This window comes from Macrotis lagotis, chromosome 1 (genome assembly GCF_037893015.1).
Source record: "Macrotis lagotis isolate mMagLag1 chromosome 1, bilby.v1.9.chrom.fasta, whole genome shotgun sequence".
Classification (NCBI taxonomy): Eukaryota; Metazoa; Chordata; class Mammalia; order Peramelemorphia; family Peramelidae; genus Macrotis; species Macrotis lagotis.
Window position 1 is genome coordinate 541,751,240 of NC_133658.1, and position 23,922 is coordinate 541,775,161.

Below are 23,922 nucleotides of genomic sequence, written 5' to 3' on the forward strand. Positions count from 1 at the left end.
ATAAATGAAAGAATTGCATATAAGTGCATACATTTTCTAGATAATGAAATTAAAGGTTTTATGCAATTATTAAAAGCTTTTTGTAAACTCAAATATTCAGAACCATTAATTTCCCTCACTTAAAGCTTTTGAATAAACTCTGGGATAGAGTAATGCAATAGTAGATTATTTACTAAAATTGTATATTATTGTTTAATCTTTAGAGCCAAACTTGGAATGCCACAGTTTTTAAGTCCTGAAGCCCAGAGTCTTTTACGTATGCTTTTCAAACGAAATCCTGCAAACAGATTAGGTAAACTTTTTTTTTACTTTTTGAAATTATTATGCTATGGTTTTGAGCCAACCATTTGAATAAGTAAGTAATAATAAATAAATTTTATTTGTTTAATGAAAAGTGAGCAACTAATTAATCTCGGTGACTTTTGATAGGGGCCGGGCCAGATGGAGTTGAAGAAATTAAAAGGCATTCCTTTTTTTCCACAATAGACTGGAATGTAAGTATCTAATCAAGTCTTGCTTAATTGTATTGTATTTATTTATGTGAAAAGAATACTGACATAAAAGTCAGGAAATGGAATGTCTGCTGTAACTTGCTACCACCTTGGGTGGAGTGCTTTATTTTTCAAGATTTAGTTTTCATATCTTTAAAATGTGGGCTTTAAACTTGCATGAATTGATGTTGAGTGAAATAAGCAGTACAAGAAGAACATTATACATGTTAAAAACAACATGGGATGATGATTAACCAGGATAGGACTTGTTCGTTTCAGTAGTACAGTATGCAAAGACAATTTTAAAAGACTTGTGATGGAAAATACCATCCATATTCAGAGAAGGAACTGTGGAGTTTAAATGAAGACCAAAGCTTCAATTTTTAAAAGTTGTCTTAATGTCATTTTTTCTCTCATGTTTTCTTTCCTCCTTTAGGATCTGATTCCTCTCTCAGAACATGTTCACTATTGATCTAAAAATTAAATTAAATTAAATGTGGACTTTAAAATAGATTGTTTCTAAATTCTCTACAAGGCTCAGTTCAGAACATTTGCCCCACATCAATTAAAATGATGCCAGTACTATTATCCATGGACTTTCCTGTATTTGTCAGTATACCATAAGGGAATATCTTGGACCTTCTGTTCTCCCTGTCTCTCTTTAGTGATGATTTTTATCAGCATCCATGATTTCAGACATTATACTTAAGTAGATTACGCTCAGTGTATATATGTGTGTGTGTGTGTGTATATATATATATATATTCTGATTCTGTCTCCTGAGCTCTAGTCTCACATCTTCATGTATGTCCTAGACATTTCCATGTACATGTCCCATGTCCAAGACAGAATTTAGTATCTTTTTTCTTAGATCCTATCTGTGTCAGGGACTCCATCATCCTTCTATTACTTAAGTTCACAACCCAGGGAGCAGGTCTTTTTATTCTCATCTCGTTCAACACATCAATCAATCAGCAAGCACTTATGAAGTAGATGCTGAGTGGCATGCACTGTGCTGGGCCCTGGGTAGACAAAAACAAAAATAAAACAATGTGTCTCCAGGAGCTTATATTCTATTAGAATAACAATTCTAATTTAAGAATAACAAATATAATGTCTATCCAGATGTCTTATTGATTCTTCCACTATGTCATCTCTTACATAGATCTGTCCCTTTCAAATTAATTCATTAGCCTCCTAATTGGTCTCCTTGTATCCAGCCATCACTTACCTTTTCTTTTCATCTTCCTCAAAGCTACCATTGTCATACTCCTAAAGTGTAAGTCTAACTATGTCAAATCCCTTCTCAAGAAACTTCCCTAAGTTCTTGTCTCTTCTAGTATAAAACACAAGGGTTTCTGTTGACTTCTACCTTTTGCAATATCCACCCTGTCTTTCCAGGCTATATGTATTATTCCCTTTCAGGCATTCTGTGTTCCAATCAAACTGGCCTACATACTATACACTACATTCTGTGCCTTTATCTAACATATATTTTACTTACTTGTCTAGATGTTGTGCCCACCCCGACCTGTAAAATCTAAACTTCTTGAAGACAAGAACAGTTTTGTTCTTTGACTCTATTGCTTAGAGATTTGGGTCTGACACCTAATAGGGGCATAATAAGTGCTTGTTGACCTGAATATGCAGTTCTCAGAGTAAAAGGTCTTGCAAAATACTGACTTGAATTACTTGAGTATTTTTAGACTATCAGCTTTCTAGCACTTTATTCCATGCCTATCTATCTGTTCTCTTCCCTTGGTTCAGACTACCCTTCCTGTTTTAACTTTGCCTTTCTTGCTTCACTGACCTTATAGAATAATTTTTCATATCTCTGAGAAGGGATATGATAAATCATCTAGTTCAACCCCCTCATTTTATAGAAGTCATTGTACTGAAAAGTCACGAAGTACCAGAGTTAAGATTGAAATCCATCTCTCCTGACTCCAGATCCAGTGTTTGTTTGTACAATATCTTGTAAACTTCCTTTGTCATTTGTTGATCTAATTGACCCTTAAGCTGTTATTTACTTCCCTTAGCATCAGGTGCTTTACCCCTTATATAATTAAGACCGAACATTATGCTTTCTATCTCTTAATATTCTGTGATTCTAAATATTTTTGGAGTTAACCACATATGTGAGTATAATTTTCATTTCTTCTGTTCTAGAAATTGTATAGAAGAGAAATTCTTCCACCCTTTAAACCTGCAACTGGTAGACCTGAAGATACATTTTATTTTGATCCTGAATTTACTGCTAAAACTCCAAAAGGTAAAAAGGATAGGGGAAAGAACAGATAGTATATAAACTGCAAGCCTACCCTTCTATTTTACCTTATTCTTTTAAAAAATAGTTTCATTTGCAATTAGTCACCCAGATAATTGTATAAATTTAAAGCATATTGAAGTATCAATTTTTTTATCTTTCATTGATTGATACCTTACTTTTCTTGTCCTTGTGTGTCTGATTTTTTTATATATAAACTTGTTGAAAAATATTTCAGCATAAGCCTTGTGTTCTTAACTTCGAGTATTCCAGTTACTTTTTTTTTTTATTTAAGGCATTGGGGTTAAGTGACTTGCCCGAAGTCATACAGCTAGGCAATTATTATGTGTCTGAGGCTGAATTTGAATTCAAGTCCTCCTGACTCCAGGGCCAGTGCTCTAGCCACTGCACCACCTAGCTGCTCCCCCAGTTACCATTTTTTAAAAACCCTAATACCATTTTATTCTCAAGTTCAAGTACTTAATCAAAAATCAGCATTATATTAATTTGTTCATTCAAGATACATAAAATACATTCACAAATCCTACAATACAAATTCTGCAGTGATTCACATATGAACTCTTACAGCTGACCTTTTTTATGTTTTTAGGTTTTTGCAAGGCAAATGGGGTTAAGTGGCTTGCCCAAGGCCACACAGCTAGGTAATTATTAGGTGTCTGAGGTTGGATTTGAACTCAGGTATTCCTGACTCCAGGGCCAGTGCTCTGTCCACTGTGCCACCTAGCTGCCCCCCCAGCCTACCTTTTTTATTATGAAAGTAGAAACGTCTGTGTTTTTTCCCTTTGTGTTTGCAAAATCACATTTTAAAAATAATTATCTTATAGTGAGTATTTTAAATAAAGGAAAGAATTGTATTTAGTTGTATCCATTGTATCCATTTTCCAAGTATTGAAAATAAAGGTTTTTTACCATTAACAGCTTTTTGTAAACGCAAATAACTTTTCAAAGGGTTTGCACTGTTTAGTAGTGTCTATTTATCCACCACACTCGTATGATCATATTTAACTGCCTTCTACATATTTCTTTGTGTCCTGTAAGTATCTCAAATTCCATACATTCAAAATATAATGTATTATCTTTCTCCCTAAACACACCTCTCTTCCAAATTTCACTATTTCTGTCAGGGGGTTACCATCATCTTTCCAAGGTTTAAAATCTAAAATCATCTTTGACTCTTCAGTCTATCTCATCCCTCATGCCCAATCAACTGCTGAATTTTTCAGGTTTTTATTTGCACAACTTTTACATCTATTCCTTCCTTTCAACTCTTAGACTACTGTCAATTCAAACCTTTATTACTTATCATATGAACTATTAATTTCTAAGTGATCTCTTTCTAATCTATCCCCTCTCTCAGCTGTCCTTTAGCTACCAAAGTCATATTCCTAAAACCCAAGCCTTACTTTTTTCTACTGGCATGCTCAGAAAGTTCCAGTAACACTGTTACATATATTATAAACTATATGTTGCACTCTTTTAATATTCAAAGCCTTTCATTATCTAGCTCCAGAATATGCCTTATTCTTCTTCATGTTCTTTGCTTTGTCTAGATTTCCCACATCCTAGGTAAATGTAAATGAATCCTTTTTTGTTGTTTTCTTTTTCTTCCTTAAGTGACTTGCCCAAGGTCACACAGCTAGGTAAGTGTCTGAGGCCAGATTTGAACTCAGGTCCTCCTGACTCCAGGGCTGGTGCTCTACTGAGTCACCTAAATGCCCCCCATTAAATCCATTTTTTAAATAATATTTTTCCCTAATTACATGTAAAATAATTTTTAACATTCATTTGCAAAAAATGTTTGAATTCCTTTTGAGAATGGACAGGTTAGGGTGAAAGGAAAGAGGAGGAAGATAAATAGGGAGAAAACAGGATTGAGAAAATAATTTGTTAAGATTCTCTGATAAATACCTCATTTCTCAAATATGAGAGTCAAATTTAGAAATGAGTCTTTCCTCAATTGATAAATGATCACCCAGTTAGGTAATGTGTCTGAGGCTGGATTTAAACTCCAGTACTCCTGACTCTAGGGCTGGTGCTCTTTTCACCGTGCCTCCTAGCTGTCCCCGAACATTACTTTAAATTAATCCCTTATATTATCAATGTAGGTAGTTCCTCCTTTGATGTAAATCTTATCTACTCTACCTATAGTTTTGATATTGACCATGACCAAAACATAAGTCATCCTGCCACCCAACCTCAGGAATCTCCAAATTTAGCTCTTCTAGTCTTAAGACAACAATCTACAACTGGACCTATATTCAAACCTTTCTCAGCTTGGTAGGACATGTGAGCTCTTGAACTATAAAGTTTTATATTTGTGACAGATTGGTAAAGAAGAATAGGTTGGACTAACGTGTGTGTAACAATTTGGCCCAGACCAGCAATTAAGATTTTTGTGATTCTTATGTAACATATATGACTAGAACAGGATATAGAACATTATAAGCCTAGGATGTTTCTTCCTTAATTTTAAATTTTTTAGAGAATTTTCCAGTAACCATTTTCTTATCCTTCTCAGATTCACCTGGTATTCCACCTAGTGCTAATGCACATCAACTTTTTCGAGGATTCAGTTTTGTAGCTATCACATCAGATGATGAAAGCCAAGCAATGCAGACAGTGGGGGTACATTCAATTGTCCAGGTAAGTGCAATTCTAAATGATAAATTCAAGCTTGGATAAAATGAAATTTATCATACGAGTAATAAAAATTAGGTTTTATCTTCTCTCTCATAATGCTTAAAATTAGATTTCTTTCAATAGTGCAAAAATTTGGCATCATCTACTTCACTTAACATAGGAGAAACCTGCAAGAACCTATAGCAACCAAAATGTGAAATATATTTTTGATTTCAGGGTGGAATTTCTTGAGAATTGCTGCAAGCATTACCATCATCAGGACTAGATTGATTTGTACTTGTGCTACTATTGACTTCCCCATGATAACTCTGGTGAACTGAATTTCCCTGGTCCCTTTGATCTTTATAATTGATACAAAAACTAAAAGTAAATAGTATGATTCAACTGAATCCATTCCCTTAAGAGGAATGAGTTAGACTGAGCCATGAAAACTCCCCATCTCCAATGCTATAAGAGTAAGGACAATTTCTGTAATTATTATTTTTCTTTACCCTTATACATTGGAAAAATGAAAAGGATGACAAGTACGAAAAATAAGTGTTTGTTTTATTTTTAAAAAAATAGGAAACAACTAATAAATTAAAATTTTGTCCTCCTAGATGAAATGATATTCAAAGAAGTGTTGTATTATATCTTTTTTCCTCTTCATGTTGTCATGTAAACTTCAATAATTATTAATGAGATTTAAGATCAATCCTTTTAGTTAAATGCAATGTATGCCCTATTTAACCTTCAGACTTTAATTGAAGTAGTGCTATCATTTGTTAGTGTTAATTTAAGGCAGTTAGAACAGTGAAATTTAAAATAATAAAGAATTTTTGAAATTTTCAATCAGCTTCTAACTTAATATTTGAGCCTCTATACAAGATATTATGCTGGTATTAGCCCCAGATTTATTAGAAGTTTGTATAATAGAATCCTGTCAAACCCAGTTTTTTTGATCTTAGGCTTCAAGCTAACTTTTACATTCTCTCTTTCACCACCATCATCAAGAGGCTTCTTAATTCCTCTTTATGTCATCATTGTGATATCTTCATATCCGAGATTGATATTTCTCATAGCAACCTTAATTCCAGCTTTTGATTCATCCAGCCTGGCATTTTACATGACATACTCTGCACAAAATTTAAATAAATAAAATAATATACCATACTTCTTTTCAATCTTGAACCAATCAGTTGTTCCATGTTTTGTACTGTTATTTCTTTTGTGTATCTTGCCATCTCTTCCTAATTTCTTCTGCTTTTGTTTAGTCTTACACTTTTGTGCTCATTATTGCATGAAATGTTCCCTTGAAATCTCTAATCTCTAGATTTTTCAAGGCAATGGGGTTAAGTGGCTTGCCCAAGGCCACACGGCTATGTAATTATTAAGTGTCTGAGGTCGGATTTGAACCCAGGTACTCCTGACTCCAAGGCTGGTGCTCTATTCACTGCGCCACCTAGCCACTGCATCTCTAATTTTCTTAAAGAAGTCTTTCACATTCTGTTGTTTCCTTCTATTTCTTTGCATTGCTCTTTTAAGAAAACATTCTCTTTCCTTGCTATTTTATGGAATTCTGGGATCATATGGGTATATTTTTACCTTTCATCTTCCTTTTTTCCTCAGCTACTTATAAAACCTCATCAGACAGGCATTTTGTTTTCTTGATCTTCTTTTTCTTTAGAATTTTTTTAAACTTTCTCCTGAACAGTGTTGCTCTGTCCATAGTTCTTCAAGTTATTTTATCTACCAGATATAATCCCATAAATCTATTTGACTCTTCCAACTCATATTCATAAAGGATGTTAATTAGGTCATGCCTCTAGGGTCTGGTGGTTTTCTCAACTTTCTTCAATTTAAGTCTGAATTTTACTGTAGGAACTAAATGAACTGAACCATAGTAAACTAGAGGGTTTTTTTTTTAACTGACTATACAGAGCTTCTCCACCTTTGGCTGCAATGTATATAATCAATCTGATTTCTGTATTGAATATCTGATAATGTCCATGTGAAAAGTGACCTTTTGGGTTGCTGAAGAAGCAGAGTTTGCTCTGACCAGCAAATTATAATTTTTTTTTTTAAAAATTGTTTGTTTAAGGCACTGGGGTTAAGTGACTTGCCCAAGGTCACACAGCTAAGGTAATTATTAAGTGTCTGAAGTCGCATTTGAACTCAGGTCTTCCTGACTCCAGAGCTGATGCTCTATCCTCTGTACCACTTAGCTGCCCCAACCAGCAACTTATCTTAACAAAACTCTATTAACCTTGGTCCTGCTTTAATTTTTACTTCAAGGCCAAACTTGGCTATTATTCCAGTTACCTTTTGATTTCTTACTATAACATTCCAGTACTTTATATTGAATGTGATATCTTTTGAGGGATGTTATTTGTAGATGTTGAAGCTCTTCACAGGACTGATTAACTTTGTCCTCTTTGACATCAGTGGTTGATTTGTATTACTGAGATGTTGAACAATTTGTCTTGAATTCAAACAGATAGCATTTGGTCATTTTTGAAATTATATCCCAGTACTGCTTTTCTCACTTATCATTAACTATAAGGGCTACTCTATTCCTTCTAAAGGAATATTGCCCACAGTAGCATATGTAGTGATCACCTAAATTAAATTCAGCCATTCCTATCCATTTAAGTTCACTGAAACCCACAATACTGATATTTCCATCTACTGTTTGAGCACATCTATCTTACCTCTGTTTGTGGATCTTACATTCCAAGTTCCTATGCAATATTGACCTTTATAGCATCAGACTTAATTTTTGTCACCAGACTCATCCTCAGCTGAGCTTCCTTTTGTCTATGTCCTAGTAGCTTCATTAGTACTGAACCTGCTTATTAGTTGTCCTCCTCTCTTCCTCAGTACCATATTTATTGGACATCAACCTGAGGGATCATCTTTTATCATTTTAGTACCAGTTAACTTTCCTTAATCCTACTTACCTTAGCCGCCCCACACAAACAAAACAACAAATTTTGTACAAATGCTCAATATCTCTCTTACCCTATAGGGTTTGAAGCAACTCTTCCCATTTGATAATTTACTACAAAATACTGGACATATAATTTAATCTATTTAATCTGCAGGTTTCATAGTAGGTTCCCTTAGTATTAATTTAAACTAAATTTCACAGCAAAAACTGTTTGTGTGCTCATTCTTTATTTGTTAGCCTAATTTGGAATTGTTTTTAAAAAAAGTAAAAAACATTTTGCTTTTTTGACAGTAGCAATATTTAAATGAACCTTCATTTGGGGAAGATGCTTCCTCTGATTAATTTTGTTGCTTGCTGATTGTACCATTTTTTTTCACTTTTGTTTTTAAATTCCCCTTTTAAAAGTGTATCCCTTTCTAAATATTTTATTGAATTGTTTATAGTGTTCATTTACAGAAGGATTATTTGTTAGAATTCATTGGCATGAAGTATTGAGTAGCTTAGTGGATAGAATATTGGACCTGGAGTCAGGAAAACCTCAGTTGAAAACTAACCTCAGATACTGACTATTTGTATAACCCAAAGCAAATCACCTACTTTTTGTTCACTATCTATAAAATAAAGAAAATAATAGTACCACCTACCAGGGTTGTGAGGATAAAAAAAAAAAGGATTTCTGTAGAGCACTTTGGAAATTTTAAGCACTAGCTATTAAAGTTCTTCAGTGCTGGGGCATCTAGGTGACAAAGACTGAAGGATCTGAGTTCAAATCCAGCTCAGACTCTTAACGCTTACCTAGCTGTTTGACCTTGGACAAGTCACTTGACCCCATTGCCTTGCAAAAAGAAAAAAGAAATCAAAGTACTTCAGTGTTGCATAAAACAGTTGCTAAAGTCAGATTCCTAATCAGAAGATGCAGTTTTTTGAAATTTTTAAATTGACAGTAATTAGGTTTTTAAGAAGTTTTCTGTTTATAAAATGAATCACTAGTATTTGTTGAAGCATTCATCAATTGACAATGTTATTTTGATAGCAGTTACACAGGAACAGTATTCAATTTACTGATGGATATGAAGTAAAAGAAGATATTGGAGTTGGTTCTTATTCTATTTGCAAGAGATGTATACATAAAGGCACAAATATGGAATATGCAGTTAAGGTATGTGTTATTAGTTTAAGGTGTCATTTTTACAATTCAACCATGTACTTCAGTAGTAATTAAAAACTATAATCCTCCTAGGAAAATTTCATCTTACGTTTGTTGTAGCAGGTTAAGGTCAAGTTGGACCTAATGACTTTAATAAATAACCCTTTGTGATTCAAATTGTTAACATGCCTCAGTATTTCTAAAACAAAGAAAGGAAGCTTTCTGTATTTATGAATATCAGGCCTTTAGTTTGACGTCAGTAAATACAAAGCTATGGTTAGTATTCCTACCATTTACTGCCTACCAGGTCAGCAGGCTTTGACTGTCCATCTGGAGCAATATAATTGGAAGTGGAGATTTAAAGCTTTTGACTCAGCTTTCATTTTAGAGGATTTTGGTGACTGAAACCTAATTTTTTTTCCTAATTAAAGATTTTATTTATTTTGAGTTTTACAGTTTTTCCCCTAATCTCACTTCCCTCCTCCACACCCCACAGAAAGCAATTTGTCAGTCTTTACATTGTTTCCATATTGTACTTTGATCCAAATTGACTGTGATGAGAAAGAAATCATATCCTTAAAGAAGAAACATAAAGTATAAGAGATAGCAATATCAGACAATAAGATATCAATTTTTTTTCCCTAAATTAAAGGGAATAGTCCTTGAACTTTGTTCAAACTCCACAGTTCTTTATCTAGATACAGATGGTATTCTCCATTGCAGACAGCCCCAAATTGTCCCTGATTTATTGCACTGACGAAATAAGCATGTCCATCAAGGTTGACCATCACCCCCATGTTGCTGTTAGGGTGTACAGTGGTTTTCTGGTTCTGCTCATCTCACTCAGCATCATGCAGATCCCTCCAAGCTTCCCTGAATTCCTGTCCCTCCTGGTTTCTAATAGAACAATAGTGTTCCATGACATAACATATACCACAGTGAAACCTAATTTTTAAATGACTAAAGATGGTCTTCATTTTTACCACATTTGTATATGGACCAGAAAGGCAACATGGCATAATGTGAGAGAGCTGGCCTTTAAGACCAGGAAAACAGCAGTTCGAGCCCTGCCTCTGGCACACATACGCTATATAAATTTAGTGAATAACTTAACCTCTTAGTGCCCTAGGCGGCTCTCTAAAACTCTTTTAAGTTTCAAAGTATATACCAGTTTGCCTTGGAGGAAAGGTCTTTCTCACTGGGGCATTCCCTCTTTCAGTCCCGGTCCCCATTTATAAACTTAGATGACCTTCAAGTTTGCTTTCAGCCCTATATCTGTAATTCAATTATTTATTTCCAGAGGAGATATTATTAATAATCCTTTACATTTATTTAATTATATACTTTTGTTTATAGCATATTCATATTGGGTTGGTAATGATGTGTTTTAATTTCCTGTCTACCATATTACTGTGACTGAAATTTATATCTTACAGAAATAAGAGGAATAAGGCTTCAACTAGGAGAACTAGGATGTACCAGCCAAAGTGACTGACTCAGAAATGATTAAAATGGTTCCACTAAAACCAGTTATTTTCACTACTTAGCTGACTACTGAGTAGTAGAAAAACTGAAGAATTGATTTTTTAACTTTTTTTTCCTTTCCATGAACACTTTTTTTATAAATGAGCAAATAAATTGCTTTTTTGGCATTGAACACATCAAGAATATAGCCCCTAAATTTTTAATTCTTCCTCAGGCTGTCTAGAAGTGACATGTGACTTTAAATAAATAACAACTTGGAGAAGGTAATAGTCCCAGTTCAGTTGTGCTCTAGCTGTATTCATATCAATAGAAGTTCTAGCAGAAGTATATTTTAGATAATTTCTGGTTTTCACAGAACCCTTGGTCATCTACCTAATCAGCATAACTATAATCCCCTGGTCATCTATTTTGTAAATTGCTATGGCAGTTTTGTAAGCATTTAAATAACAGTAAAGACACCTCTAATATATATTTACCTTCCATAGTTTTTAAGTATAGAATTCAATTCCACTGTAGCTAAACATATGTCAAGTAGCAGTGTGGTTCATGGTGATTTGTTTTATGTGACTAAAGTTTTTACATGTTTTGCCTTAATTCTGAATTCTTAATTATTGAACTGTTTTTCACTTAAAATGTAAGGACCACAAAAGGAAAAAAAAATAGGGAAACATTTGAACAAAGCAAATAGAAAGGTTTAATTTGAAAATCATGTTAATTATCAGAATTTTTTTTCAAATACTGTTTAAATATATTTATGAAAATGGTCAAGCTATCTAAAGCACATATTTTTAAGAGTTGAACAATTCCATTAGGATTTTAATAGGGCTAGCTTTGGTTAATTTTAGTTTTAACCAAGATTTTTGTAAGTAAAGCTAGTCATCACTTTTAAGATGATGTCCAATGAACAGTGAAAGAGTTAAGAGAATGGAGTTGCCAGTTCAATACAGACAACTCTACAAATTACTTATAAATAGGATTTTTAACTTTGTGGGTAATCTACCACTCATATCACAGAAAATAAATACTTGAAAATTAACTCTATGATATCATAGATTTTAAGAAAATCAGGAGAAATGAAATCAATATTTTAACTGTTTTGTGTAGTTTTTCCTTAGCCTTGTGGAACTCTTCTGTCATTTTAGAATTATTGTGTGTTCCATTCAGAACACAGTAATAATAAAGCTAGATTAGAATTGGACTTCTAACTTTTTTTCCTATTTCGAAACTTTTAAAAGATCTCTCTAGACAAAAAAAAAGCAAAATATTCCATATGATCATGAAGCTGGCAGATGCTCTAAAATAGTTACATAAAAATCGTTAGTAATTTTAGTCTTATATTAGTAAAATATATTATCAGAAAGCTCATGTATACAGAGAGAAATTCTAAAATTTTCATCATTTTGTAATCTGTTGGTTATTTTTATAAATACTATTTCCTTTTTAGATTATTGATAAAAGCAAGAGAGATCCAACAGAAGAAATTGAAATCCTCCTTCGTTATGGACAGCATCCAAATATTATTACTCTAAAAGATGTGAGTTGATCTTTTAAATTGTTTGATTTATCTTAATAATATTTGCAAATTTTCCTCAGACTATTAATAAAGTGATATAGCAGCTGCTTGTTGCTTCCTTTAAAACTGTCCTACTTTCTGTTCTCCATATGTAACATTGTATCTAAAAATACTCCACTCTGTCTCTTAGAACCCTTTGCTCCTGACCCCTGAATTAACTTTTATTTATTTTGTATCTATCTTTTTTTTTTTAAGTAAGGTAATGGGGGTTAAGTGGCTTGCCCAAGGCCACACAGCTAGGTAATTATTGAGGACAGATTTGAACTCAGGTACTCCTGACTCCAGGGCCAGTGCTCTATCCACTGCTCCGATCTTGATTTATTTAACTGTACACATGTTTCATTATAGTTATACATGTTACATTACTTTTTGAGGACAAGACCACTTTCTTTTATATTGCAAGCACCTAGTCTGGTACATAGTAGGTACTGAATAAATGGTTGTTCAGTTAAATTCAATCACGACAAACGAAGGAATTTATATTAGTTATATCATTTTGAAAAGGTGGGTCAGACACTAGTACATCATTGGTCGAGTTGTGAACTGATCCATCCTTTCTGGAGAGCAATTTGGAACTATACCCAAAGTGCAATAAAACTGCATTCTCTTTGATCTAGTAATGCCATTACTAAATCTGAATTCCAAAGACACAACAAAGGGTAAAAAATCCACATGTATAAAAATATTTATAGCAGTTCTTTTCATAGTGGCAAAGAATTGAAAAAACTGTGATATTTAAATGTAATGGAACACCATTGTTCTATAAGAAATCATGAGGGATGGGACTTCAGTATAGCCTAGAAAGAATTGCATGAACTAATGCTGAATGAAGTGAGCAGAACCAGAACTAATAGTAGCATTGGGTGATGATCAACTGTAGTGGACTTGGTCATTTCAGCAGTACAATAATCCAAGACAATAGTAAAAAATTAAAATGCCATCCATATCCAGAGAAGGAACTATGGGATTTAAATGCAGACCAAAGTTTACTATCTTCAGTTTTTAAAAGTTGTCTTATATATTGTTTCTTTTTTCTCTTGAAGTTTTTTTTCCTGCTTCAATTTGATTCTTCTTTCACAGTATAATTAATGTGGATTTATGTTTAACATAGTTATACAAATATAATCTGTTATTTTCTGTTAGGAAGAGGGAAGGGAGTGGGAGAGAGAAAAATGTGAAACTCAGAACCTTATAAAATATGATTATTGAAAACTATCTTTGCATGTAGTTGAACAAATAAATAAGAAAGGGGAAAAAAAAGGTAAGGCAAAGAAGTCCCTCTCTAAAGGACAGATGAAATCATAATAACTAATGATGGGGGGGAGGCACATCTATTCAACTCTTCTTTTTCTCTATCAGATTCAATTCAATGAGACAAAATAAAAATAATTTGGGATTATTTGACTAATTGGGAATTGAAAATTACAATAAATTGATTAGTTCTTGATGTGTTCAAGTCACATGGCCCAATATACTAAAATAACCTTTATTTGCTGTTTGTTTCCATTCCCTTGGAAAGATCAAGGAGAATCAGAGAAGACCTGGTTCTCTCAAGACTGAAGTACATCTCAAGTTTTAAAAATGAGAGTAGATTGTCTGCTAGCTATGGTATAAGCCTGTGAACTTGATTTAAATTCCTTACTATTCTAGAATTTTATAAGTAACAAAACATACTTGCTAAAGAGACACCCTTGGAATCAGGAAAACCTGGGTACAAGTCCATCTTTTGGAAACATACTAGTTATGTTAACTTTGTGATCATGGGCAATTAACCTCTCAGGTCTTCTGGCAGCTGATTTAGATAAGCAGTAAATCAGTTGCTAATCTGCATTAGTGAAAGGACCTTCCAACATCAATGAAATCATGAATCCAGACCAAAATATGATATTTTAGGTGGTCTGATAATATCATTCTTAGGTGGATTTAGATAATAATTGAATAGCCAAACTAGGCATAGTTAATGTTTGATTTTAATTTAGACAAATTTCTATAGTGCCATGTCTTTGAAATCCATGTTTTGTCTCTGTTTAACATTTTTATCAGACCTAAAGTCACAATAATATGCTTTTCAAATTTTCATATGAGAATTACAAGTTTGGCAGTAATTCTAAAGCTTTGGATGACTAAGTCACAAGATCTTGACAACTTGTTCTAAATCTAATAAGATGAAATTTAATAGGGTTAAATATAAAGTATTATACTTGGATTAAAAATCAATTTTTCAAATTCACAATGGGGAAAATAATTCCTGTTATTTCTGAGATCTAGATTTTTTAGTAAATTCAGTATTATTCAGCATTATGCTTTGCCAGAAAAGATTATACCGTCTTAGAGTTCATTGAAGAGGTCCTCATGTGCTGAATGAAGAAAATAATAATCTTGCTGTCCTCTGCCTGTTAGATGATGTCTGATACATTTTCAATTGTGTATGACACATTTTAGGAAGGACATTGACAAGCTGGACAGTATGCAAAGTAAGGCTGCCAAATTTGTTTAAAGACTCAAGATTCAAGGGGCGGCTAGGTGGTGTAGTGGATAAAGTACCTAAAGTACCAGCCTTGGAGTCAGGAGTACCTGGGTTCAAATCCGGTCTCAGACACTTAATAATTACCTAGCTGTGTGGCCTTGGGCAAGCCACTTAACCCCATTTGCCTTGCAAAAACCTGAAAACAAACAAAAAAAAAAGACTCAAGATTCAGTTCAGCAAATGATAAATTGATCACTTATTTGCCAGAAACTGGTGATACAAATAGAAAGATGAAAGTGTGCTCTCAAATACTATATACACAGATAAATACATTAAAACTAATTTTAGTTGAAGAGAGAGGAGAACATCAACACCTAGAGAGCCCAGGAGAGGCATCTTGTAGAAAGAGGTGTTTGAATTGTGCTTTGAAGAAATCCAGGGGCTTCTACAAAGCAACAGTGATGCCATGAAAACCTGGGACACCTGTGCTCTAGCCCAGAAGCAGGAGGCATAATATTACTGAGAGAGAAGAGTAGGTGAGATAGTATAGCTAGAATATGGATTCTGTGAGGGCAAGTCTCAGATCAAGGACCAAATGACCGTATGTTGAGGTTATTGGGTGAAGGATTATTGTTCAAGTTTGAATTGCACTTGTTGGCTGCTCAAAGCCCCTTCCAGTTCTTTTGCTTTAAGAATTTTAAGTAATTTTAGTCAAAGACTGCCTTTTCACTGAACAGATTAGAAGTCAAAAATTAAGATAATATTTTTACTCCCTTTTTTTGTGGCAGAAATTTATTATTGCCACTCCCCCCCCCCCCCCCCCCAATTCAGATCAGAACTAGGAATTTTCTATTCTGTGTTTGTTACTGCTGGCTCTCATAGCAGACAGAAAAGAGCCCAACATAGGAGCCTGATAACTCAGAGCTAATCTAGGGTAAACCTGCTTCTATCTTTGAGATAGGAAGAGTCTCAAGTGAAATATAATGAAAATTATCCAAACCTTTCCTGTCCAAAAAAGAAAAGATCATTTCAGCACACATTTGTTAGGATTTATGTAAACATTGATCATAGACTGATTAAATCTCCTCCTGGAATAAATAGTGTGCTAACAGCAAAGGAGAGGATACTTTAAACTGAGGCTTAATTAGGGAAGCTAACAGCAATTGATCTGATTGGTTTCATTGTTCCCCTAGTCATGAATGTTTTGGAAAGAAGAGTGTCAGCAAGTAGAGAGGAGGGAGAACATTCTAGACAGCCTGAGTAAATGTATTCAGGTAGATAATGGTAGGACAAAATCAGGGAATAATTAATAATCCAGGATACTTACAAGGTAGAATTTATGAGTAACATGAAATAAGACTACATATCTTGCTTCTTTACTTAATAGAGATTCAGAATTAAGACAGGTTTGTTTATTTTCTTGACTATTTTGATTTGTTTACAGTGGAAGATTTTTAAAAAAAATTTTAGGTGTTTTGTGGGTCTGAAGTTTGGTTTTTTGTGGGAGTTTTTGATTTGTTGGGTTTTTTGGTTTGGTTTTTTTTTTTTAAGTTGGAGGGGGTAGGTAAATTGCTGCTGGAGAGATAAAGGATCACTGGTGTCAAATAAATGAACATGCTGAGACTATTAAATATAAATAGAACTGGACAAAAATCAAAAGGAAATACAACGTGTTAGATATGTGTTATGTATATATCTATTTTTTAAAAGCTATATGTAGTAGAAATTGGAAATATGTATTCAATTCCTGTTTTATTGTTCTTTGTATGTCGATATGTAGTTTTAAAATTTTTATTAATTTCAGAATAATAAGAAAAAAGAAAAATTAGAAATGTAAAATGCAGTCAGGTCATGGAGGCCTTTAAATGATCTTGAACAAAAGGTCAATATTTTATAATAGAATCAATAAAGAAACAACTGAATGTTTTTTCTACAGAACTGTGACATAGCTAGAAGTATGCAATTTGGGTGGTGATTTTTGGCATTGGGTGAGGTATGAACTGAAGAAGGGAGATGCTGGGCACTAGCATGCCAGACAGGAAGCTGTTAAAAGTAGTCCAGGCAAGAAATGCTGAAGGGCTGAATAAGATTTGGTGTCAGGCTGAATTAAGAGAATATGAATTCAGTAGTAATTTTTCCATTGATGGGACTTCATCTTGAAAGGGAGAGTGAAGAGTAAACAATTAAATTAATTTAAATAGGCCCTAAATTCTAAGAAGTTTCATCCTTAACTTTTTTTTTTAATTTTATTTATTTAAGGCAATGGGGTTAAAGTGACTTGCCCAAAGCTAGGTAATTATTAAGTGTCTGAGACCGGATTTGAACTCAGTCCTCCTGACTCCAGGGTCAGTGCTCTATTCACTATGCCACCCAGTTGCCCCTAGCCTTAACTTCTATACCTTTGCCTTAGTTACTTTCCCAAATATGCTTCTGCTTGTGATCAAGGCAGAAGAATAATAATGTACCTTATACAGAAAGGGTATCAGAAAAGGGGGGAGGTCAAAGGGCAGGGAAAATTTGGTAGATTGTACAAAGATTTATGCCTTTATCATTTATTGAACATTCAGTATATACTATAAACCAGAATTAAACATAAAAAGGCATCATTGTTTTATCTATGACATAAAAAGGTAGAGAGATGTAATTTCTGAGTAATCATTTTATTAATCTTTCTAGCAATAATTAATAAAAGGGATAAGCGACTCTTCTGAATACCAGAAACCCCTCATGGAACTCACTCAAGGCTTTTATGCCCCTGGATGAATAGGTATTCCTAAAGGTGGCAGTCCACTCTGGTTGGTTAACAATTAATGAGAAAAATGAATATAATATTGAGAGGTGAACCTATTCTACTGAGGGGAGGTGACTTTGATTATGTCATTTATTTCCAAGTCACTCTCAACCCAGGGCAACCTGGACAAAGACCCTATACCCCTTCTAACCTGCCTGTATGGACTGCTATGGGCCAGAATTCACCTTGGATTAAAAGTGAGGTAAATTTAGGTGAAAAGTCAAGGATCTCCCCAGTAATTTGTTTTTGAATAATAATTTCTCTCATATTCCTATAAAATACAAGCTAGAAGTAACCTCCTATAAATTCCTATTTCTAAATGTAAATGGCAGTGAACTTTTCCCAAGGGGAGCCATGGAGGGCACATTAGAGAGGGTAGAGAATTGACTGCTGGACCAAGGTCTGGGATAAGTTAGAAGAGATCAGATAATAGCCCTAGTACAATAATTGATACCTAATATTTGTAGATTTCTTTTTCTCTGTGGGCTGTGATGATTGTTGAAATTTTTCATTAACCATAAAATAAACTAATTTACTATATTGGATATGATGGTTTAAAGATTTGTTTTTGAACACAAAGCTTCAAAGAAACATTCATTGTATTTTATAGGTTTATGATGATGGAAAATATGTCTATGTAGTAACAGAACTTATGAAAGGAGGGGAACTGCTGGACAAAATTCTTAGACAGAAATTTTTCTCTGAACGAGAAGCTAGTGCTGTCCTATTCACAATAACCAAAACTGTAGAATATCTTCATGCACAAGGGGTAAGTGTTTTAAACTATTTTATGTATGTCTCTAATACCTGTTCTTTAATGGATTTTCTGTTTCATTATTCAAGTGTAAGATTAAGGAGAAAAATACTATTCCCTGATTGTAAAGAGTTCAAACTATCCTATTATCCTGGTTGTTCTGCTTTTCTCCCTTTTATATATCATTGATCTGAAAACAAAAAGCAAACAGTTATTGAACCATCATTGTTGTTTTGAAACCTCAGCCTAAATCAGTATTGCAGAAGAGAGTAGCCAAAAAAGCTCCTTGCATAACCATGATTTTGTCAAGTGAAATTTGATGTCATAGTTCTTATGCCCCCAAACTTCAGTATATCACTTAACTGTGGGCCCATTACAAAGGTGAAGCCATCTCTTAACCTATAGACATCCATTGAAATTCACAGCTACTTGGGAGGAGGGCAAAGAAATTAAATCTCAACCTAATTTAAAATCTAGTCTCTGGTCTTAACTTGGGAAATGTATGGCCTTCATTACTTTTAATTCTCACAAACATGTATTGAAAAAGGATATTATAGTGCTTACTGGCATATACTTTTTGAATGCAATATTCTTGCATCCAGCATTCATATTCCTTTATTCCAGCCAATGGTTAAATGGGTTTGTGCCAATTTTGAAAGCAGCATACTCCTGTCATGTTTGTAAGATTTACCAGGCATTTAAGTCTTCTGGAGATAGCATTAATTTTGGAACACATTAGGAACATAGATTTAGAACTTCATGGGAAGATGCTGCATCAACTTTGAGTGAAATTGATTTATTGTTGTTCTTCATAATCGAATTAGACCTTAAGTTTGATAGAAATGAACCCTCAACTTAATGAGGCTGGAGAAGGGAACTTGGTTGAATTGACTAGACTTCAGGTTTATAATATGATTGGAAATACTTAAGAATAATGGTGATTATGTGGTGGCTAGGTGGTGCAGTGGATAGAGCACCAGCCCTGGAGTCAGGAGTACCTGAGTTCAAATGTGACCCCCAGACACTTAATAATTACCTAGCTGTGTGGCCTTGGGCAAGCCACTTTAACCCCATTGCCTTGCCAAAAAAAAAAAAACCTAAAAAAAAAAAAGAATGGTGATTAGGCCAAATGATAAGAAACGAAACCTCATTTTAAATTGAATTGGTAGTTGTAATATCACAGAAAAGTGTTATTCTCATTTGGGTAACAGTCTACATTCCAACTGTAGGAAATTCTTTCAAGAGTAAGTTAAATGTTTTCCACATAATCAGTCAAATTCAGAAGGAAAAAAATCTATTCCTTATTTAGTAATTTTTTAATAGTAGCTACCATTTTATTTTGGAACAAGTTTATCTGTTAAAATAAAATTTAGTTTGAAATTACTTCATTTATACAATATTTAAAAGTTATTTTTATACAGAAAATAAATATTTATTTGAACAAAATTGGAGGGGAAATGCTGAACTTTTTAAGTTTTAAATTTTCTAGATCATTCTATGCTAAGGAAAAATATTTTGCGTATATCAGGAAAGAAATATTTGATCAATATTAGCCAAATGAAAAGTTCAAAATGTCCTGTTACTGCTTCAAGAGGTTTGGTTTAATTTTACATTGTTTTCCAATTAACCTCCCACCCCACTCCCCAATAAAACCTTCTAAAGCTTTAAAAATATATACTGCCAAACAAAACAAATAACATTTTGACTCTGAAAATTTATGCCTTACTCCACCTCTATTCTTTATTGGAGACAAATTACAAAGGAAAGAATTCTTTTGGGGGCGGCTATGTGGTGCAGTTGATATAGAGCACTGGCCTTGGAGTCAGAAGTACCTGGGTTCAAATCCAACCTGAGACACTTAATAATTACTTAGCCGTGTGGCCTTGGGCCTTAACCCACTTAACCCCTTTGCCTTGAAAAATCTAAAAAAAAAAAAAAAGAATTCTTTCATTGTTTTCATTATTTGCATAAATCTTTCTCTTGGTGTTTACCTCATTTAGCATCAGTTTGTAAGCAGTTTGTAAAAGATTCCTCAAGTTAATCTGAATTGTTCTTGTTTATCTTATGTTATGTAATCATATATCTTACATTTTTATACCACAATTTTGTTCTACCATTAGTTTATAGTCAGTTTTCTTCCAGTTCTTTGCTATGGTAGTTTGTCCTTGTCCTTCATTATTAAAGATGATCAGAAGGATATCACTGAGTTAGAGACAAGTTACAGTGTGTCCTATTGTGACTGATCAAAGAATGCTCTACCACAGGTCAGATACAAATAGTCCATGTGAAAATTTGGATGGATACTCTAAACTTAGGCATCTCAGGTTTCTTTTGAACTATTTCAGTTCTTCCTTGTTCATGGAGCGTAGTACTCTGATGAGGGCAAGCCATACTGGCCATTTTGTGCCAGTGTCTCCCATATGCTGAACAATCAATTCCAAAGTTATTAAGGGAGGCGTTCAGAGTGTCCCTGTATCAATGCTGCTTTAAGTATTTGTGTGTATATAGAAGTTTTCCCTTTGACTTTGACCTTAGGGCATACACTGTCCAGTGGTACATTATAGATGATTGACTTTTCTAAATCTGTATTGTTTTCTAGAATAGAGAGATTTTTCCCCAGTAGTAGATATCCTTGGGTTTATCTGACACTTGGCTGCAATGTTCAGTGGCTCATGGTCTTGCTTAGCTATTCTGTTCCACTAATTAACGTATCTTTTTTTTTAATCACTCCCTTAAAGCCTACTTTTTTTGGCTGTTTATAAATGGATTTATGAAATAATAAAAAGTTTAAATTTTCATTTTGATTTGTATTTCAATTAGGTGGTTCACAGAGACCTGAAACCTAGCAACATTCTCTATGTAGATGAATCTGGTAACCCGGAATCTATTCGAATTTGTGATTTTGGCTTTGCGAAACAGCTAAGGGCAGAAAATGGTCTTTTGATGACTCCATGTTATACTGCAAATTTTGTAGCTCCAGAGGTGACTATATTTACTAATGCCTTGTATAATATAAATTTAACAAAACCTTTTAATATCTCTTGCAAACCAAGTCCTTCTTTAATAAATTGTAATATTTTAATGAATAAGAATTACCCCCCAAAAAAAGAATGACCCCCTTCTTTTTGGAAATACAGTGAATCTTTGTTCCCACCACCAACTGTACCACATCTCTAGACACTAGTTTTTGATCTTTCTTTAACAATACTCTTCTGACTTTTTGCTTATATAACATGCTCTAGAAAAATTGCCTGTGTCCATTTCTCTATTACTTAGTACCATTATCTTATTTTCCCTCAACTTGAAACTTTGGCATCATTTTCTATTTCTGATATTCTTCCTTGTCATTATTTCTAGATTTTACTTTTAGTATTCCCAACTCCACACTAATAATCCAAATTATTATCTCTTCAACAAAGACTATTTGCTTCCATTCTGTGCCATATCTCCTCCACTGATCTTCCCATCTCTAGTGTCTCCCCATTTAAACCTGTCGTGCACATAGTAAGTGGTGAAATCAGGCAATGATTTCATCTTCCAAGTATTGTACTCAAATCCTGGAAATACAAAGAAAAATAACTAATAACAATAATAGCAAGTATTTTTACAGCTTTACATCTTATTTCATTGGTTATTTCATAGAAACACTGTAAGATCTTCTGAGACTAGAATTCTATCCATTGAACCATCAAAATATATTAATATGATTAGAAGAAGAAGAAACTAGAGGTCTTCCTCAATAGCAAACATTTTTATAGCACATTAAGTTTACAAATAGTTTTTTTTCCTTCAGAGAAACACTGAGTGGTAGGCTGTAATTATCCCTATTTTGCATTTAAAAATACAGGAATGTAGAGGTGAAATGACTTGCCCAGCTTCATTTAGCCTTTTAAGTGTCTGAGGTCTTCTTTACTTCAGATTTTCTGCCTGTAGATTAAACTTCTAGTTACTCCTCAACATATAGTATCTGCTTCAGTTAAGCAGATGCCCTTGTCATATCTTTCATATTAGTTACTTCTGCCTCTCTGCTCTGTAGATTTTCTGAGTGTAGTCCTTTTTATATTACATTGTCCTCCTTTTCTTCAAAACCCAAACCCTAAATTCACAGCCTTCCTCCAGAATATCTTCCATTTATAACCAGTTACAGTCTAATTATCTGTAGTCCTAGAAGAAAGGAAGCCTCTTGGAGAAAGAACATTGTCATTCACACACACACACACACACACACACACACACACACACACACACACATATGTATACATACATATACACACTCCTCAGTTTCCACAATACTTGCTTTATTGGTTTCTACTATATATAGTGGAACTTAACATGTTGACTATTATAATTAAAATTAATTTAAATCAAACTTTGTAACACTGGTAATGAACAGCACAAATACATAGTAAACAGATTCATTCGTCATATTATACCAGATGTTTTTACTGTGTAGCTTTGTTTCAAGGAAGGAAATTATAGTCCGTGACAAATCTACTTTTAACAAACAAAAATATATTATCTAAATCTAATAGGGGTCTCTGAATTAATAATGTTAGTTTTGTTTTTACAGGTTTTAAAAAGACAGGGGTATGATGCTGCATGTGATATATGGAGCCTTGGTGTTCTTCTTTATACAATGCTTACTGGGTGAGTTTCTGCATCTGTCATAAGCATTTTACGCTTAGGCTTTTTTTTTAAAAACTTCAACTTATTCTTCCTATGAAAGATTTTTAGTTACTTTTATAACAAAATCTATAAGATCTAAATCTTTATTGATACTACATCTGTAATCAGATTATCACTGATGATTTTCTGTGTAATGTCTACCTGGCTTATACTAATTTTCCATACTTTATTTATAAATACATACTGCATTTGAAATCTTCGTTGAATAAACTTTTGGTACAAAAAATATGTGCTATTTCAGGATACTTTAGTGTACAATGTTTTTTTATGTCCAAAAAAGGATTTTTAGTTTATTGAATGTATGAAAAAGTCCATGAAATTAAGAGTGTCATTTATTTGTGACAAGACTGAGAGAAAACTTAGAATAAATTTTTCTCTTCTTATTTATGAAGCTTAAGTTTTAAGTCAGTGTTTAGAGTTGCAGGAACCTTAGAGAATGTCTACATCTCTTATTTTACAATTGCGAACATTAAGGCAAAGAGATTAAATGATTTGTCCCAAATCACACAAGTAAGTATATACAGATATATATTGATATTGTTCAGTCATTTTTTTGAGTTGTATCTAACTTTTCATGAGTCCATTTGGAATTTTCTTGGCAAAAATATTGGAGTGTTTTGCCATTTCCTTCTCCAGCCAATTTTCCAGTTGATGAAATTGAAGCAAACAGGG

The 23,922-nt window shown here is 33.5% G+C and overlaps 1 protein-coding gene across 5 annotated transcripts in view; it reads left to right on the forward strand.

Moving 5' to 3' along the window:
* RPS6KA3 (ribosomal protein S6 kinase A3) overlaps window positions 1-23,922 on the forward strand; it is a 98,553-nt gene that overhangs the window by 64,682 nt on the left and 9,949 nt on the right. For 4 of the 5 annotated variants that reach the window (XM_074214267.1, XM_074214264.1, XM_074214266.1 and 1 more), the window contains 9 exons: window positions 204-292; window positions 430-494; window positions 2,661-2,763; window positions 5,297-5,421; window positions 9,381-9,506; window positions 12,424-12,513; window positions 18,421-18,579; window positions 21,385-21,546; window positions 23,135-23,211. In XM_074214267.1, coding sequence (XP_074070368.1) covers window positions 204-292; window positions 430-494; window positions 2,661-2,763; window positions 5,297-5,421; window positions 9,381-9,506; window positions 12,424-12,513; window positions 18,421-18,579; window positions 21,385-21,546; window positions 23,135-23,211 — 996 coding nt within the window. The remainder of the gene's footprint in view (window positions 1-203; window positions 293-429; window positions 495-2,660; window positions 2,764-5,296; window positions 5,422-9,380; window positions 9,507-12,423; window positions 12,514-18,420; window positions 18,580-21,384; window positions 21,547-23,134; window positions 23,212-23,922) is intronic. The other variant, XM_074214265.1, reaches the window with a different exon arrangement.